The 19296-nt window shown below is 35.4% G+C and overlaps 1 protein-coding gene across 2 annotated transcripts in view; it reads left to right on the plus strand.

Annotated features, from left to right (window-relative positions):
• PIK3C3 (phosphatidylinositol 3-kinase catalytic subunit type 3) overlaps nt 1-19296 on the plus strand; it is a 159929-nt gene that overhangs the window by 91413 nt on the left and 49220 nt on the right. For both annotated transcript variants that reach the window (XR_011482771.1, XM_070452922.1), the window contains exons 14-20: nt 1548-1653; nt 3114-3230; nt 4925-5056; nt 7877-8005; nt 8555-8624; nt 14006-14070; nt 16739-16823. Coding sequence is in view for 1 of the 2 variants with exons in the window: in XM_070452922.1 (XP_070309023.1) it covers nt 1548-1653; nt 3114-3230; nt 4925-5056; nt 7877-8005; nt 8555-8624; nt 14006-14070; nt 16739-16823 (704 nt within the window). In the remaining variant the exon portion in view is untranslated. The remainder of the gene's footprint in view (nt 1-1547; nt 1654-3113; nt 3231-4924; nt 5057-7876; nt 8006-8554; nt 8625-14005; nt 14071-16738; nt 16824-19296) is intronic.

Below are 19296 nucleotides of genomic sequence, written 5' to 3' on the forward strand. Positions count from 1 at the left end.
GTAGCTTCAGTTTTACACATGTTCAGTTATAAATGACAGTTTCTTGAAAAGGGGATCTACTGCTTGAAAACTGGGTAGATGAATGTAAAAGCAGACCACCATAAGTATTATGTCCAAGAGTGGAAGTGCTAACAGTATAGTGCAAACAAGACAGATAAACTCTCTGTTCTCATGAAGCTTACCTTCTAGGTGGTTGAATATTTCTTTCTAGACATAGTGTAAAGGAAAATAATAAGCCCTGTGATTTGAGATTTGTGAAGTACCATCAATTAAGGACGTTGAGAAGTTTCATGTGGTTTTTATTTTTTTATTTTTTTGTTTGTTTGTTTTTTTATTTTTTATTATTATTTTTTTAAATTTTCCATTTATTTTTATTAGTTCGAGGCTAATTACTTTACATCATTACAGTAGTTTTTGTTATACATTGAAATGAATTAGCCATGGGTTTACATGTATTCCCCATCCCAGTCCCCCCTCCCACCTCCCTCTCATGTGGTTTTTAAAAGGTCAAACAGTGTGAGAGAGTAAGCTTAGTAGAAAGAATTCTGGCCTTGGAGCCCAGAATCCCTGATTCTGATTTCAGCTCTTCAGTCAACTAATTGTATCACCATGTGCAATATACAACCACCTCTAAGTTTTATTGTTGATGAAACAAGCAAGTTTCAAACTGTATATCATGATCCTTTTGAAATCAATTTTAAGGCTCACAATCTAGCCTTTGTTACTTAAAGAAAAATGAAATAGAATAACAAATATTAACATATTATTCATAGAATATTGTTTTGTGAAACTTTTTTCAGCATTATGTGTCTGTATGCACACATGGGCTCTGTGTAACAAGTAATGATATAAATGCATGTCAGTATGGCCTGTTCAGTAATAATTGAAAACATTGGATTAGACAACCTCTAAAATCTAATCCAGGTCATTGTTTATATAATTATATGAGTTGTATAAGCAGTGTGGGTTTAAGAATATATTTATATTTAAATTTTGTTAACTCTCTGAAAATCAGTTTTATGATGGAAACATTGAAGATTTTATATGGAATTGCAAGAAATTAAGAAATTGGGTGGGAAAGGGAAAATTAATAAATTTATCTTTCAAAGTTATGTTAATGAGAAAAACTTCAGAGTTTTTTTTTTTTCCCCAGAATAAGAGAGCCTTATGTAATATCAAAAATATTACATAAATTTTTACAATATCTTTGTTCATGTGTTACTTGGTAGATTTGTGAGCTTATATGATTTCTGAAGATGTTAATGTTCTATGTACCTCATAAAGAATTAGGAGAAAATGCTCATTTTGATCCCAAAATTTTTAGAAAATCTAGGATATTTTACAAATTAAGGCATCCTTTTACTAATTTATCTTTTATAGAAGGTTTTGTGTGTGTTCCTTAATTTTCAGATTTTAAAAAAGTGATGATAAAATGTTTCATTACTCATTATTTTTGCAAATATGAATTAATCTTTTAATGGAAAGGCATAAATAAAATAAATGTGTTTAATTTCACACTTACATGAATGACTTAACCTATTTTTAAGGTATGTGATAGTGGAATGTGAGGATCAAGATACTCAGCAGAGAGATCCAAAGACCCATGAAATGTACTTGAATGTCATGAGACGATTCAGCCAAGCATTGTTGAAGGTAACCATTTAATGTATGGATTGGCATTTACAGTGCATGGGCCCTGTCTGGCCCATTGCCTGTTTTGGTATGGTCTATGAGCTAAACATTGCTTTTTATTTTTAAAAAATTGGGGAAAGTCACAAGAAAAATTATGTCAAATTCACAGATCAGCATTCATAAGTAATATTTTATTGGGACATAGTTATGCTCATTTGCTTTCATATTGTTTGTGGCCACTTTGACTATAATAGGAGTAAATAGCCAGAATGGAAATTCTGTAGTCAACAACACCTAAAGTAGTTAATCCTTGGCCCTTTATAGAAAGTTTCTTGACCCCTAAGTTAATGAAATAAACCTGTTGCTGAAACAAAAAACCCCCCAAATCTTTGCTCTTTTGTTTCACTCTCTGTTTTCTATTTTTATTTTTAAAACTAGGTACATTTACATAAATCTGGCAGTGGTTATATTGCAGATACTTTACATAACTTCTGTTTTTGCTTTTACATTTTCTAGAGATGTGTAAGCCTTTTTTACCTGGTGTTCTTGTGATTGTTAAGGCAATGTCTCAGTTCAGCCAGCAGAGGGTGCCTGGGTAATGAAAAAAAATTGTCACAACATTACCTGATTTGCTATAGAAATATTTTGCTTCATAGCATCTTTCTCTGCTGTTTCATGTTCCATTTAAATTTTCTTAAAATTTAAATCACATCTTATTGAACTCTTTGAGACTAAACTTTTTTTGTATAGTTCTCAGAGCCCAAGATTCGCTATATCTAAACTGATTGGAAAATAAGCACTTGGTCCTCTCTTCTAATCTCAGTTCTGTCACTTATAGCTTTTGTCATCCTCTGAGGAAATTTTGATGTCTTTGAGAATAAATTTCAGTCTTTTAAATAAGGGTATATAATTGCCAAGCTGCTTCTTTCAGTGTAATTGGAGAAATTAAATGAGAAAATGTTATTTTATAATATTTTATGAACTGAGAATTATTACATAAGATTTCATAGCACTGGTTTTTATGGCTTTTATTTTACTAAGCTAGCATATCATATTGCTATTTGAGAACTTTTTTTTAAGGATTTAATTTGTTCCTTAAAGATAGTATTGTTTCTACTATATGCCCAGAACATTTTTGAAGAAATTATAAGTGTCCAGATATTTATTGAATCAGTAAGTGAATACACTTTGGGTCAATAAATTCTGTCTTGTCACACAGTTGCATGTGAGAAAAAACGTGCAATTTTTGATAGATTAGTATTCACTGACAATTCAAATAATTTTCAACTGTAGAAGAGTTGGTGGTGTTTAAGATAGCAGGCATCTCATTATCTCTGAATCAGGAAATTATTTTTTTCAGTATTACTTTGTGTTGAAGTTTGTAGTTATTAAATAATAAATAAGGGTCACCCAGGCTATTGAAGAAACCCTGATCATTATGCTTTATAGAATTAACTTTTCTTTTCTTCGAATTCCTTCAGGGTGATAAGTCTGTCCGAGTTATGCGTTCTCTGCTGGCTGCACAACAGACTTTCGTAGATCGGCTGGTGCACCTAATGAAGGCAGTGCAGCGTGAAAGTGGAAATCGTAAGAAAAAGGTAAACCTTCTGGCTCTGCTTTCGTTTTTAGCTTAGAGGTGGTGATTTAGTCACTAAGTCATATCCAACTCTTTGTGATCCCATGGATTGTAGCTTGCCAGTCTCCTCTGTCCATGGGATTTTCCAGGCAAGAACACTGAAGTGGGTTGCCATTTCCTTCTCTAGCAGATCTTCCTGATCAAACCTGGGTCTCCCACATTGCAGGCAGATTAACAACATTAATCTCACTGTACATCTTCACCAGAACTCTTAGGTAACCAGTAGATCTCAACAGTGGGCTTAAAATATTCAGGAAGCCATGTTGTAAACAGATGTGTTACCATGCAGGCTTTGTTCTTCATTTAAGAGCAAGCAATTGATTTAGCATAACTCTTAAGGGCCTTAGGATTTTTGGAATGGTAGATAAGTGTTGGCTTCAACTTCAGCCCCTAACCAGAGCATTAGTATGCCCTTTGAAGCCTTGAAGCCAGGCACTGACTTCTCCTTTTGAGCTATGAAAGTCCTAGATGGCATCTTCTTCCAATAAAAGGCTATGTCATCTGCAGTGAAAAATCTGTTGTTTAGTGTAGTAGCAACTTTTGTTAATTATTTTTGCCAGATTCTCTGGATAACCTTGCTGCATCTTCTACATCCACTTGCTGCTTCATGCACTTTCATGCTATGGAGATGACTTCTTTCCTTAAACCTCATGAGCCAACCACTGCTAGCTTCAAATTTTTCTTCTGCAGTTTTCTCACCTCTTTCAGCCTTCACAGCCTTGAAGAGACTTAGGGCCTTGCTCTGGATTAAGCTTTGGCCTAAGGGAATGTTGTGGCCGGTTTGATCTTCTATCCGGACCACTAAAACTATCTCCATATCAGCAATGTGCTTGTTTCGCTTTCTTATCATTTCTGTGTTCCGTAATTTCCTTCAAGAATTTTTCCTTTGTGTTCACAGTTTGGCTGTCTTTTTGGCATAAGAGGCCTAGCTTTTGGCCTGTCTTGGCTTTCATCATGCATTCCTCACTAGCTTAATTATCTCTAACTTTTTATTTAAAGTGAGAGGCATGCACCTCTTCATTCACTTAGACACATAGAGGCCATTGTAGGGTTGTAAGTTGGCCTAATTTCAACATTGTTGTGTCTCAGGGAATAGCAGAAGAAAGAAGGACAGCTGGTCAGTGGGGTAGTCAAAACACTAGTGACATTTTATTGATTAGGTTCTGCATTTTATATAGGCTTGGTTTATGATGCCTCAAATCAATTGCAATAATAACATCAAAGATCACTGATCACAGATCATCTTAAGAAGTATAATAATAGAAAGTTTGGAATATTGCAAAAATTAGCAAAATGTGACATAGAGACACAAAGTGAGCAAGTGCTATTGAAAAATTGGCACCAATAGTTTTGCCTGATGCAGGGTTGCCATAGGCCTTCAATTTGTAAAAAATGCAATACCTGTGAAGCGCACCAAATGAAGTGCAATTAAATGAAGTGTGCCTGTTACAGGAATAGGAGTGGTTAGATCCTGTACTGATTATTTCTCTCACACATACTATCTCCTTTATGTTATGTTCCTTCACATAGACTTTTTTATGGTGCTTTGCAAATATTTTAAAGTTAATGGACTCGGTCTTTTACGTCCTTACCATATGCTTTAGAAGCCACTTTTACATTTTAACCTAATTAGTACTTTATAACTTGTTCCCCTAGAATGAGAGACTACAGGCATTGCTTGGAGACAATGAAAAGATGAACTTGTCCGATGTGGAACTTATCCCACTACCTTTAGAACCTCAGGTGAAAATTAGAGGAATAATTCCAGAAACAGCTACATTGTTTAAGGTAATTATGGTGGATCTTTGATATCTATGACTGGAGCTGATTCTTTAAAGCTGGATCAGAGACTCTACCTTTGGGAAAAAAGATGCCTTTTATTTATCAGTGTGTTTTAAGATCTTTTTTTTTTGTTTTGTTTTAAGATCTTTTTGTAATACTTGTGGACATTTTTATGTGAAATGTATGAAGTATTTTTATGTCACTAGATTTTTTAATATTTAATTCTTTGAACTATTTATTAATCAGAGCCACACCTGTCTTTTCTCATGTAAGCTTAAAAAAAAAATTGAAATGCAAACTTAAGCTCTACTTTATAAGTTCCTGTGGTTAGATAAGAATTCCAGTTACCCTTTTATAAAATTTTTCAATTTGGTATCTGTTCCTATGACTTAAATATTTTCTCATCTTTTTAAGTGGTTTATTCTCTTTAGTCTGTAACAGCATGTGTCTGGCTTTCTTTTGGCTGGCCACCACTTGGATGGTTAGAAAGGATTGGAGGCAGCTGCCTTCTCTAAGGAGACCAAAGGGCTGAGATCATTCCTTGTGAAGCTTCATTGAGACATGATATTGTAGGTCATCTGATTCTAGGGTTGGAAGAGGGGGAAGTTGCATTGGAATATTACTTTCTACTGGGTAAAACAGGGCTCATAGATCTCTCCTTTGGATATATTTTATAAAGGATATGATTACAATAAGAAATAGTTCAGATTTTTTTAAAGGGTGTGTTTTGAAAGGCAGCCTGTGGCAGCTCAGCATGCACAACTACAATATGTTTCAAAAAGCAGTGCTTTAACCTTACTGCATGTTATGGACTGATAGTGTCTATTCTTCTAAAAATTATTCTATTACATCAGTTTTTAAATGTTATTTGCAACCTGTTTAGTTGGTTTTAAGACTCACTGAGTTATAAACCTGCCATTTAAAAAATGCTGCTTAAAGGAGAGTGAATGCAAGTATTTCTTAGTTTATGTTAGAACTCCCAAATAAGATCTGCTTCTAATGCTCTCATTCCCTTAGGACTAACCAAGAACAGTGTTTTATCATTTTTTAGCAAACAGGATGAAAAAGAATATTTAAGACATAGAGCTGGAGTTGTAAGAGTATGGTGTGAGAATCTGCCGCCATTGTTAAGTAGATTCTGGATCCATTTTTTTCCTTAAATAGTTTTATAATTATGTCATATATACAAAGTACAGATGGTCAGTAAGATATCATGTGATATCATTTTGATCCTAATGTTCAATTCTGAATTTTTTCTTCTAACCTTTATTAAATAAGTGGACATTCTTGAAAATTCTGAATTGGAGTTTAGGACTAATGGTTCTAGGGCATTTACTGCATAACTCTAGGATTATAATTCCTAACCATTTGGGGGTCATGAGTTTAAGAGTCCAGTGAAAGTGATGGATTGGATATTTTAGAAAGTCACCCATAATGCTTGTTCAGTTTAGTTCAGTTCAGTCACTCAGTCGTGGCCAACTCTTTGCAACCCCATGAATTGCAGCACACCAGGCCTCCCTGTCCGTCACCAACTCCTGGAGTTTACTCAAACTCATGTCCATTGAGTCGGTGACACTGTCCAGCCATCTCATCCTCTGTCGTCCCCTTCTCCTCCTGCCCCCAATCCCTCCGAGCATCAGGGTCTTTTCCAATGAGTCACATCTTCGCATGAGGTGGCCAAAGGATTGGAGTTTCAACTTCAACATCAGTCCCTCCAATGAACATCCAGGACTGATCTCCTTTAGGATGGACTGGTTAGATCTCCTTGCAGTTCAAGGGACTCTCAAGAGTCTTCTCCAACACCACAGTTCAAAAGCATCAATTCTTCGACGCTCAGCTGTCTTCACAGTCCAATTCTCACATTCAAACATGACCACTGGAAAAACCATAGCCTTGACTATATGGACCTTTGTTGGCAAAGTAATGTCTCTGCTTTTTAATATGCTGTCTAGGTTGGTCATAACTTTCCTTCCAAGGAGTAAGTGTCTTTTAATTTCATGGCTGCAATCACCATCTGCAGTGATTTTGGAGCCCAAAAAAATAAATGCTTATACATATACCGTAATGTCTACACAGAGTTGTAGCAGAATCCGTGAATTCTTGTTGCCCTTCTATGAACTCCTTAGAGCTGAAAAGATTATGGACTTAGTTTCCAGTATTTTTAAATAATATTTTGTTAGACCCTAGCTTAAGAACACTCCCTCACTCCCTGGGGAGTGAGCCCCTTAAGGCACTGGGATTAGTGCCTAGTTATCCTTAGATTGTCATATATTTACACTAGATTTCAGATGTACTCTAAATTTCAAAATCAGATCCAAATCGGAATAGGGAAGTTACAACAAAGAACATCTTGCTTATCATTTATCTTTAGGAATTTTGCTTCCAGTTGTTTTCTTGAGCGTTTGTGAGTAGGGTACAGGGATAAAATATATTTACCCTGAGGTGATCAAAGGATACTACAAATATTTGAAGTTTTAATTCACTAGAGGTTGTAGTTTCTAAACTTATGTTCTTTGAAGGATTTTTGATGCCTTTCCCCTAACATTTTACAGTGAAGTTTTCAAACATACAGCAGAGTTGAAAGGCTTTCACAGGAAACAACTATATACTCACTACTTCTATTCTGTTAGTAACATTTTACTGTACTTTTTTTGTCACACATCTGTTCATCCCTCTGTTTGATACTTTTTATGCTATTATTTCTCATGGTCTTTAGAAATTAATGTTATTATTTTCTTTGTTAGATTCATTTCTTTTCTTTAGATTATTACAGGTTTCTCCACATTTCCATCTTATATAATTTGAAAATAATATTTTTATTTCCAGAGTGCTCTTATGCCTGCACAGTTATTCTTTAAGACTGAAGACGGAGGCAAATATCCAGTTATATTTAAGCATGGGGATGATTTACGCCAAGATCAACTTATTCTCCAAATCATTTCACTCATGGACAAGGTGAGCATAACCTTATGTTGGTAGGGAATTTGTTTTCATTTCAGAAATCAATTGTTTAGTCGATATGGTATGCATGGATACAGAATTATGTGTACCCATAATTATATAACATTCAGGTACAGTCCTAGAGAGCTAAACAATCTCCACTTGATCTTGAACAAATGTAGTTGTTATTGTATTACTACAGATGGCTCTTAAGATGAGTATAAAATGAAACTGCATGTGTTCCTTTTTATAAAAACGTTTTCACAGTTCTTTCAGTGTTGGATTTAGTAATTTTCTTCTTCTTAGTCAATTAAATCTTCTTTCTTAAATCCTGTTTCTGTCCATGGATTTTAAAGAAACATATTTGTCTTCATTTCCTTATTTGGAGTTCTAAAATACTTCATGACCAGTAAGGCCTGCATAAATCCTTAGGAACCCTCTGTCAGTGAAAACTGACAGTGATTTAGAAAAAGATAAAGAGATGTATCAAACTGCTATAATACTTACTGCAAAACTATTTCATAACATTCTTTTCATTTGTTTAATGTGACTTTTGATCTCAAGCTGCTACGAAAAGAAAACCTGGATTTGAAGTTGACGCCCTACAAAGTATTAGCAACTAGTACAAAGCATGGTAAGTTTATTTTTTAACATAATTATTTATCTCAGTGTCCAATGAGTATAATTTTTCCTTTTTAAATGGGAACTTGTTAAGAATGTTAGGGATTGAACTCGTTTGTAACACTGAAGGCCAGTCGGCCTTCTTGGCTGCCTGTCTACCTTCCCTCCCTTCCTTTCTTTTTATACCTCTTGAAATCGTTAAACAGCGTATTTGGGAGAAAAAGGAGAACCTTTATAATATATTTCTTTGGATTCAAAACTATTTCCAAACCACAGTAGTTTTCTTCCGTGGCGATCTGTATCTGGAATCATTATTGTTTTTGTTACTGTGCAGTTGCTAAGTCATGTTCAACTCTTTGCAACCTCATTCACTGCAACATACCAGGCTCCTCAGTCCTCCACCATGTCCTGGAGTTGGCTCAGATTTGTGTCTATTGAGTCTGTGATGCTGTCCAACCATCTCATCATCTGCAGCACCCTTCTCCTTTTGCTTTCAGTTTTTTCCTAGCGTCAGTGTCTTTTCCAGTGAGCTGGCGCTTCACATGAAGTAGCCGAAGTATTAGAGTTTCAGCATCAGTCCTCCCAATGAATATTCAGGGTTGATTACCATTAGGATTGGCTGGTTTGATCTCTCTACAGCCCAAGGGATTCTCAAGAATCTTCTCCAACACCACAGTTTGAAAGCATCAATTCTTCGACACTCAGCCTTCTTTGTGGTCCAGCTCACATCCGTACATGACTACTGGAAAAACCACAATTTTGTGTATATAGACCTTTGTCTTTGATGTCTCTGCTTTTTATTATGCTGTCAAGATTTGTCATAAATTTCCTTCCAAACAGCAAACAACTTTTAATTTCATGGGTGCAGTCACCATCTGCAGTGATTTTGGAGCCCAAGAAAATAAAAACTGTCACTGCTTCAACTTTTTCCCCTTCTGTTTACCATGATGTGATAGGACTGGATGCCATGATCTTAGTTATTTGAGTGTTGAGTTTCAAGTCACTTTTTTCACTCTCTTTAACCCTAATCAAGAGGCTTTTTAGTTCCTCCTCACTTTCTGCCTTTACAGTTGTATCATCTGCATATCTGAGGCTGTTGATATTTCTTCTAGCAATCTTGATTCCAGCTTGTGATTCATCCAGCTTGGCATTTCGCATGATGTACTCTGCATATAATCATTATTGAGAGTTACTAAAACCTAGAGAGGCTTTCTATTGTACCCTGCTTATGCAAACCGCTCATCAGATGATGTTGCTTTTATTCATTGATTTTTTTTTTAAATATATATGTCTAAATCTTTCTGAGATTGAGTAACCCCTGGAAGTTGACAGAAAATTCCCTCAGATGCTTGCCTAATGTGTATTGTAAATTTTTTAATCTTTTTACTCTTAGAGCTTCTTACCCTTAGTTTAGGTACCTTGGAGAAACAAGTACCTGTTTTATTTTAGGCTTTCTGCCCTTCTTGTTACTCCCAAATCTTTCCAGTGGTTTAATTCCTTATATGTTCTGTTACTATCCTACATAAATTGATTTACTTAGCTTTCACTTGCTCCTTATTTGTCAATTCTTCGGCACTTTGTCCAAATAAGACAAAAGCCTTAGCTTAGTTTACAAGTTCTTGTGTGGTATAACATACCTCCACATCTCTCTGTAACACCTCTTTTTTCCACTCTCCTTGCTTCTTAGACTTTAGCCGCACCAGCCACCTTCCATTTTCGCAAATGTACCGTGCTCTTTTTAGCCGTATATTATTGTTATCTTTAATATTCTTTCTGCCTTATTTATGCATCTTTATTATCCTTCAAAACACAGTTCAGATGTCAGAGATCCTCTGATCCCTATTGTAATATAGGTCTCCTTTTACTATTCCTTTTCATAGTGTCCTTTCATTCATAGTTTTATGCCAATAAAACTTGCAGACTTGTGAGATCTTTGAAAGTACGTCAAAGCTCTGTTTTTGCTTATCTGCAAAATTTTTGCTACCTAGTAGAAAAACTACAAATATATGTTAAGTGCATTGATGCAGACTGTTCAGTATTTACCATATGGGAATAGATGAGATGTTTCTTACTCTAAAGTAATGCACAGTCTCCTAATTTGCATGCAGATAATTATAATGTGTCATTGTTTAGTTGCTTAGTCATGTCCAACTCTTTGGAACCCCACGGACTGTAGCCTGCTGGCTCCTCTGTCCATGGGATTTCCCAGATAAGACTACTGGAGAGGTTTGCCATTTTCTTCACCAGAGGATCTTCCTGGCCCAGGGATTGAATTTGTGTCTCTTGCATTGGCAGACAGATTCTTTACCACTGAGCCACAGGGGAAGTCCAGTTATAATGTAAGGCTTACCAAAACCAATTTGGACTGGTTCCAAATTGGGAAAGGAGTGTGTCAAGGCTATATTTTGTCATCCTGTTTACTTAACTTACATGCACAGTACATCATGGGAAATGCTGGGCTGGATGAAGCACAAGCTGGAACCAGAGTTGTGTATGATTCTGAAATACTTCAGTCGTTCAACTTTGATTTTTTTTTTCACAGATTTGTAGTTTTATACTTCTTTTGTTGTCCCTGGACTTACCAGACTTACTTTTTCTCCTTATTCTCCTGTATACTGTCCTCCTCCCCTTCTTTTTGGTAGTCGAGGTAGGGGATTTATACTTCGCCCTCATATCATTTCCAGGGAATGGCAGAAGATAGAGTATTACACAAAGAAAGCCAATGAATATACTGTAATTTTCGAGTTAGGTGATTGATATTCTGAAATGCCATAATTTCAGATTATTAAAGTGATTTTACATTTAGAATTTTAATTGACATATTATAAAACTTCAGAAAGAAATTTTTATGCCAAATTTAAGAAGCCTTACCCTGTTGCGGATCTGATAAACACAGTGCCTGAAGAACTATGGACACAGGTTTGTGACATTGTCCATGAAGCAGTGATCAAGACCATCCCCAAGAAAAACAAATGCAAAAAGGCAAAATGGTTGTCTGAGGAGGCCTTACAAATAGCTGAGAAAAGAAAAGAAGTGAAAGGCAAAGGAGAAAGGAAAGATATACCCATCTGAATGCAGAGTTCCAAAGAATAGCCAGGAAAGGTAAGAAAGTCTTCCTCAGTGATCAGTGCAAAGAAATAGAGGAAAACAATAGAATGGGAAGGACTAGAGATCTCTTCAGGAAAATTAGAGATACCAAGGGAACATTTCATGCAAAGATGGGCACAATAAATGACAGAAATGGTATGGACCTAACAGAAGCAAAATATATTAAGAAGAGATGGCAAGAATACACAGAAGAACTACACAAAAAAGATCTTAATGACCCAGATAACCACTTTGGTGTAATCACTCACCTAAAGCCAGACATCCTGGAATGCGAAGTCAAGTGGGCCTTAGGAAGCATCACTGCAAACAAAGCTGTTAGAGGTGATGGAATTCGAGTTGAGCTATTTCAAGTCCTGAAAGATGATGCTGTGAAAGTGCTGCACTCAGTATGCCAGCAAATTTGGAAAACTCAGCAGTGGTCACAGGACTGGAAAAGGTCAGTTTTCATTCCAATCCCAAAGAAAAGCAATGCCAAAGAATGTTCAGACTACCACAAAATATTGCACTCATCTCACATGCTAGCAAAGTAATGCTCAAAATTCTCCAAGTGAGGCTTCAATAGTATATGAACTGAGATCTTCCTGATGTTCAGGCTGGGTTTAAAAAAGGCAGAGGAACCAAAGATCAAATTGCCAAAATCCGTTGGATCATAGAAAAGGCAGGAGAGTTCCAGAAAAATATCTATTTCTGCTTTATTGACTATGCCAGAGCCTTTGACAATGTGGATCACAACAAACTGGAAAATTCTTAAAGAGATGGGAATATGAGACCATCTTACCTGCCTCTTGAGAAATCTGTATACAGGTCAAAAAGCAGCAGTCAGAACCAGACATGGAACAATGGACTGGTTCCAAATTGGGAAAGGAGTGTGTCAAAGGTGTATTTTGTCATCCTGTTTACTTACATGCACAGTACATCATGGGAAATGCTGGGCTGGATGAAGCACAAGCTGGAATCAAGATTGCAGGGAGAAATATCAATAACCTCAAATATGCAGATGATACCACCCTTATGGCAGAAAGTGAAGAGGAACTAAAGAGCCTTTTGATTAAAGTGAAAGAGGAAAATGAAACAAACAAACATTCAACAAACAAAGATCATGGGATCCAGTCCCATCACTTCATGGCAAATAGATGGGGAAACAATGGAAGCGGTGAGAGACTGTATTTTTTTGGGCTCCAAAATCACTGCAGATGGTAACTGCAGCCATGAAATTAAGACGCTTGCTTCTTGGCAGAAAAACTATGACCAACCTAGACAGCATATTAAAAAGCAAACGTTACTTTGCTGACAGAGGTCCATCTAGTCAAAGCAATAGTTTTTCCAGTAGTCATTTATGTACGTGAGAGTTGGACTATAAAGAAAGCTAAGCACCAAAGAATTGATGCTTTTGAAATGTGGTGTCGGAGAAGACGCCTCAGAGTCCCCTGGACTGCAAGGATATCAAACCAGTCCATCCTAAAGGAAAGCAGTCCTGAATATTCATTGGAAGGACTGATGCTGAAGCTGAAACGCCAGTACTTTGGCCACCTGATGCAAAGAACTGACTCACTGGAAAAGACCCTGATGCTGGGAAAGATTGAAGGCAGGAGAAGAAGGGGATGACAGAGGGCAAGATGGTTGGATGGCATACCGACTCAATGGACATGAGTTTAAGCAAGCTGTGGCAGTTGGTGAGGGACAGGGACGCCTGGCGTGCTGCAGTCCATGGGGTTGCAAACAGTTGGACATGACTGAGTGAAAACTGAACTGAACCTTATTACTTTGTGTTCCTGTATATAATAATAGAAATTGGCCTAGAGAAACATACATATTTTCAGCTTAATTTTTAAAAAATGTTTCCATGTAGTTTCTATGATGTAAATGCCAATATATACTAAATACAATGTTTATAGACCGCTTTAAGCTATTAAGTTTGTATTGTATACATTTGCAAATGAAGACTATTCTTAACAGAATCTATATTGCTTAACCAATATTGTTGTTTTGTCACTCAGTCATGTCTGACTCTGCGATCCCATAGACTGCAGCATACCAGGCTCCTCTGTTCTCCACTGTCTCAGAGTTTGCTCAAATTCATGTCTATTGAGTCAGTGATGCTATCTAACCATATCATCTCTGCTGCCTCCTTCTCCTGCCTTCAGTGTTTCCCAGCATCAAGGTCTTTTCCAACTGAGTGGGCTCTTCACATCAGATGGCCAAAGTGTTTGAGCTTCAGTTTCAGCAAGTCCTTTCAATGGCTTAACCAAAAGCTGTGCTTAATACAATGTATCTGTTTCTGTGTAGGCTTCATGCAATTTATCCAGTCAGTTCCTGTTGCTGAAGTTCTTGATACAGAAGGAAGCATTCAGGTACAGTATCTATTTTAATGATTTATGAATTTCATGAATATGTCTTGTTAGAAAAGTTTCAGTCTCTATAAAAAGTACATAGAGTTAGAAATGAAACTCTCTTTTTCTCACTTTTCTTCCCTCAAGTTGTTTTTTTTTTTTTCCCAGAGAAGTAGACAATGCTAACAGTTGGAAATGTTTCCAAGGTAGATGTTCAGTTCCTTAAACCTTGCCTGGCATATAATAGGAGATCAGGAATTAATCGGCAAACAGAATATAAATTTTCTGACGTTTATGGTTACATTATATTGCAAAGTATGGAAATATTATGATTTATGTAGCCATCAGTGAATGTTCTGATTATTTCCAGTTTTCATTGTTATTCAGAACAAGGCTACAGTGATATTCTTGTCATACATGTTTTACATAATTATGTTTTTTAAGACTCTTTTCCCCACCCCACCCCCAAATCATCACTGTCCTTTAAGATAAGAAAAGGCAAGTTGTACTAAGCCATATATAGCTTTGGAATTGTTTTTATATTTTAAAATAGTGAATTAGTATTTATTGCAAAATTTTTACTGCATGTTAATAGTTTACTTTTGTTATCTTTTGAATGTAATTTTTCTTTTTTTCTATGAAAAAGATATGTAATTCATACAGAAAAAATTGATATGCCTGAGATGAAAAATCATACAGTGAAGGGCTTGATAAAGGATATTTACTATAGTATATTTTTGTGTTTCTCAGTTTAGAGTGTCCTAGTAATTCATTGTGGAATTTAAACTTGCAGAAAGACTTTACTCTGATTTCTTAACAAAACAAGAGGTTGATTTTGTTGTTTGGTTCAAGGTGCAATCGTGCTCAGTTACTTAAAAGTTCAGACACAAAACAGCAAACTGCCAGAGTTTGAAGTTTGGCTCTGTGGCTTTCTATCTATATTTTGAGTAACCTTTGAGTAACAGGTTAACCTTTCGCTGGTATCTGGCTTTCAGTAGGAACTCATAAGGGTGGTTCACATACATAGACTCTTTGTACAAATAATATGATTTATAGGAAAGCGCCTGCCTTCCTTCTAGAATTTTGATAGTTGCTGGACTAAACAGACTGTAGAGGGTGCCTGTATGGCAGACCCCAGGAAATAAGCTCAGTGTATCCTTTCACTGAAGAGAGCAAGGAGGATTCACATGTAATTCACAGGCTTTGCCTGTGTGTCTTCTCCATGTTGATCCTGTTGCGTTTACTTCTACTGTAATACACCTTACTAGTGGTATAGCTGTGAGTTGAGTTTGTGACCCCATCTAACAGATCAAATGTGTCAGGGGGCTTGGGGACCTCCTGACATACCCTTTAAGTCTGTTTTTGTATCTGTAAAATTGGGCTAATAAGAGTACTTAGCTATAGAATTCTTCTGAAGATGAGGTGAAATGTATACAGAGCTTTAACACAGGTTCTAACTGAAGTAATTGTCTAATAAAGTTGTCAATTATTATGTTGTTCTGTGCAATTATGATTTTGTAAAATAAAGACAAGGACAGTTTGTGTCCTGATTCGTAGTTCCATGTGTGATCTGTGTAAATAATTTTGCCAAGTTGTAGCTTATCTCATCTTCAGCTTTAGTAGATAGTTAAAAATTGTTTACCAAAGTAATTATTTTTTAAAACAGCTGTTTTTCTTTGCTACTCATCTTTGCTTAATTTTGGTATTGTCGAGCTTCTAAATTTTGGTATCTATTATTATTTAGTTTGCATTTCCCTGATCACCAAAAACATTGAGTGAAATATGTGTATAGGCCATTTATTTCTTCTGTGAAGTGCTTGTTCATATATTTTGCCCATTTTTCTCTTGGATTTTTTGGTTTTTTTCTTATTGGCTTATAGAAGTTCTTTATATTTTCTAGATATACATTCTTTTTCACTTACAGAATGTTCCAAAAGCTTAAAACATTGGATAAATGTATTTTTTAATAGTGTGTTAGTTATATTTGCAGATACTATACTGTGTCTATTTTTCTTTAACATCTAGATGTAATTTGCAGATACTATACTGTGTCTATTTTTCTTTAACATCTAGATGTAAAAGAATAGGCTAGTTGATAATCTGGGGAAAAGAAAGTATACAGTTTTCCCCAGTGTTTCCAGATTGTTTGGACACTCTAGTGTATTTATTGTGCCCTTGCAGTTCTTTGGTTCAGTCTGTATCTCATGTTTATCTTCTGTCAATTTCCTCTTAATTTGAAAATTCTTAGCATTGCATTATAACTATTTTGAATATTGGAATGTAATTTTATTGAGCTTGTTAATGGTAGCAGTATTTCAGTGGCTATGCTTTAAAGGTCATTTTAAAAATTCACGTTCACTTTTAGGAGAACGTATGATTCACAGAAAGCCCCTCATGTTTACTTTCAGGAGAAATGTGAAACAAGCTGGTACATTAAGTATGAGATACAGCAGTACATTAATTTAATGTTTTCCCCTGTGGTATAGAAGTAGCACACTTTTATTTATTTGTTTATTTCTTAGGCTCAGACTATAAGCATAGTAATATGACTGATTCCTGAGGAATATGCTTCCCCAATTCTGCATTTTATAAAGTTTTATACCAGACACCTATTTGTCATTATTTGCAATTTTGAAATGCCTAATTTGTTTAAAGGAGTGAATTTGTAAACATATAAACATCTTTTCAGAACTTTTTTAGAAAATATGCACCAAGTGAGAATGGGCCAAATGGAATCAGTGCTGAAGTTATGGACACTTACGTTAAAAGCTGTGGTGAGTTTTTCAACTTACTGCTTTTCATTGATATGTGGGAATAAAGGAAAGCAAGCTATCTTGTTACCATATTCATACACATTTATAACATGTTAAGATTTTGGCTTAGATTTGTCCATTTTGGCAGCAATAACAAAATACCAGATACTGGGTGACTTATAAACAATAGAAATTCATTTCTCATAGTTCTGGAGGCTGGAAGTCTGAGATAAGGTGCCAGCTTGGTCAGGTGAGGGCCGTCTTTGGGTTAAAGACCTGTTATTGTATCTGCACCTGCTGGAACTGCTAGGCAGCTCTGTGAGGTCTTTTATAAGGTGCTGATTCCATACTTCGGGGCTAAGTACCTCCAAAAGGTCCCACCTCCTACCATAGGCGTTCAAGGCATTTTCATTTTGAGGGGACAATACTTTTCAAGCCACAGCAGTTTTAAAAGCCCTGGAAGAAGACTAAAAGATAGAAAATGTGATAAAAGAAGTCATTAATGTTTTGAGATAATGGTAGGAATGTGGGGAAATTCTGCTTAGTCTTTTATAGATATATCTTTGCAATCACGTAACTGTTTTGTAAGTTATCTCTTCCTGGAAGCTGTAATTTTTCCTTTGATTTTCCTAGAATTTGAGTAAGTGATTAAGGGATGGTGGTAGTTTAGTCACTAAGTCGTGTCCCACTCCTGCGAACCCATGGACTGTAGCCTGCTAGGCTTCTTTGTCCAAGCAATTAAGTAGATTGGGAAAAGTCTGTCAGGAATAATCATGTTTTTGATAAATCTCTAGACCTAAGATTACAGTGCTATGTTAAGAGGTACCTCTCATGGTATTTTAGATTAGTACTTATGGTCACTTACTGGAAATGTCAGTAGTGGCAAGCTGAAGAGATTAATTCTAATGTTTCAACCACTTATGCCTATTCTCATGAAGACTGTATTTTTTATTTTCTTAAGGGTTTTTTTTTTTTTTTAGTGGCTAGATTGTTTAAGGGAGGGTTAATAAAGGAATTGACACTAGAGTTGAGCCCTGAATAGTATATGGCATATATCATGTTATTCCTGTTTTACATAAATATTAATGTTTACATCCGTATTTATACTTACTTAAGCAATCAAAACTGAGGGTAGCAAGTAGAGGATTTTCTAGACGCACAATAAATATTTATACTTTTGCATCATTTAATGGCTTATAAGTTGCTCTCTTATACATGACTATTTTTTATTTTTCACAATGCTCCTATGAGGTTTTAATCCAGATTATTTTGTACTGCATGATTTATTCCTAAACTTATATTTGGCACATTTTTGACTGAGAAATATAAAGAAAATATAATATTCTTAGGAACTTTTAAAACACTGAAATAAAATGGTGTATATATATTCAAATTCTTCATGGTTTTAATTCTTATTTTAAACTAAGAAACATAGCATTTTATAGGTAACTGTGTTTACCCTTGAAAATGTGTTCAACCATAAAAATGATCACATACAGTGTATTTTAATTTAAAAATTTTTTTAAAATTGATTGAAACATCTAGAAGAGAATATTCCCCTTTTCTTACTCTGTATTTCTCTCTCCTCTCCTTCCCTCCCTGCTTTACTTCTTTATTTTTTCCCCTTTCTCTTCCAGCCATTTTTTTCTCCATTCATTCTATGTTCTCTAATATCTGAAAAAATTAATATATCTTCTAAAGGCTTGATAGATCACTCACATGGCTGGCAGCTTATGCTGTTTTTCAGCCAAGCTTGTTAGTCAGGTCACTTGTACAGGCTTCCCCATGGCTCGTGTTTCTCAGAGCTGGGTTTAAGAGGAATTCTAAGAGACAGGAAGAGAAACTTTTGGTTTCTGAAGGCCTGGATTGGGAAGCTGGTAGTTTGTTGCTTCTGTCATATTCTGTTGGTCAGATAAGTCACACAACCTGCCTGGATTCAAAGGAAAAGGGTAGTTCCTACTTGGAATGAAAAGCATGTAAAAGAATCTTTAATTAGCCACACCTAGTTTTCATTACTTTATTACTTGATATATTTTGCATGCCATCAGTCAATTACCTTCTGTCTTTTTACTTAACTTTCATTTAGTTACTGTAACTTTTTTATATCATATATATTTAATAAAGAAATGTTAAGTTCTTTTAATTTTTATTTTTTTTAAATTATAAAAGTATGATAACATATTTATAGGCAACTTGGAAAATACAGAACAAGGTTACATAGAGTTCCACTATATATTATTTTTTAAGTAAATAAATTAATGTGTTTAGTTGGTTTCAGTATCAATTCTCAGAAATTAACAGAGTGAATATACACAGACATAGAAGGATATAGTAGACCTGAAAAGCACTGTGAACCACTTCAACATAATTAAGATTCATAAAATTTTCACACAACAGTAGGATACAAATTCTTTTCAAGTTCCCATAGACTATAAACTAGGAGACACTAAAACATATCCAGGGACATAAGGCAAAGTGCAAAAATTTCTTGGTC

The sequence above is a fragment of the Odocoileus virginianus genome, chromosome 22 (assembly GCF_023699985.2).
Source record: "Odocoileus virginianus isolate 20LAN1187 ecotype Illinois chromosome 22, Ovbor_1.2, whole genome shotgun sequence".
Lineage (NCBI taxonomy): Eukaryota > Metazoa > Chordata > Mammalia > Artiodactyla > Cervidae > Odocoileus > Odocoileus virginianus.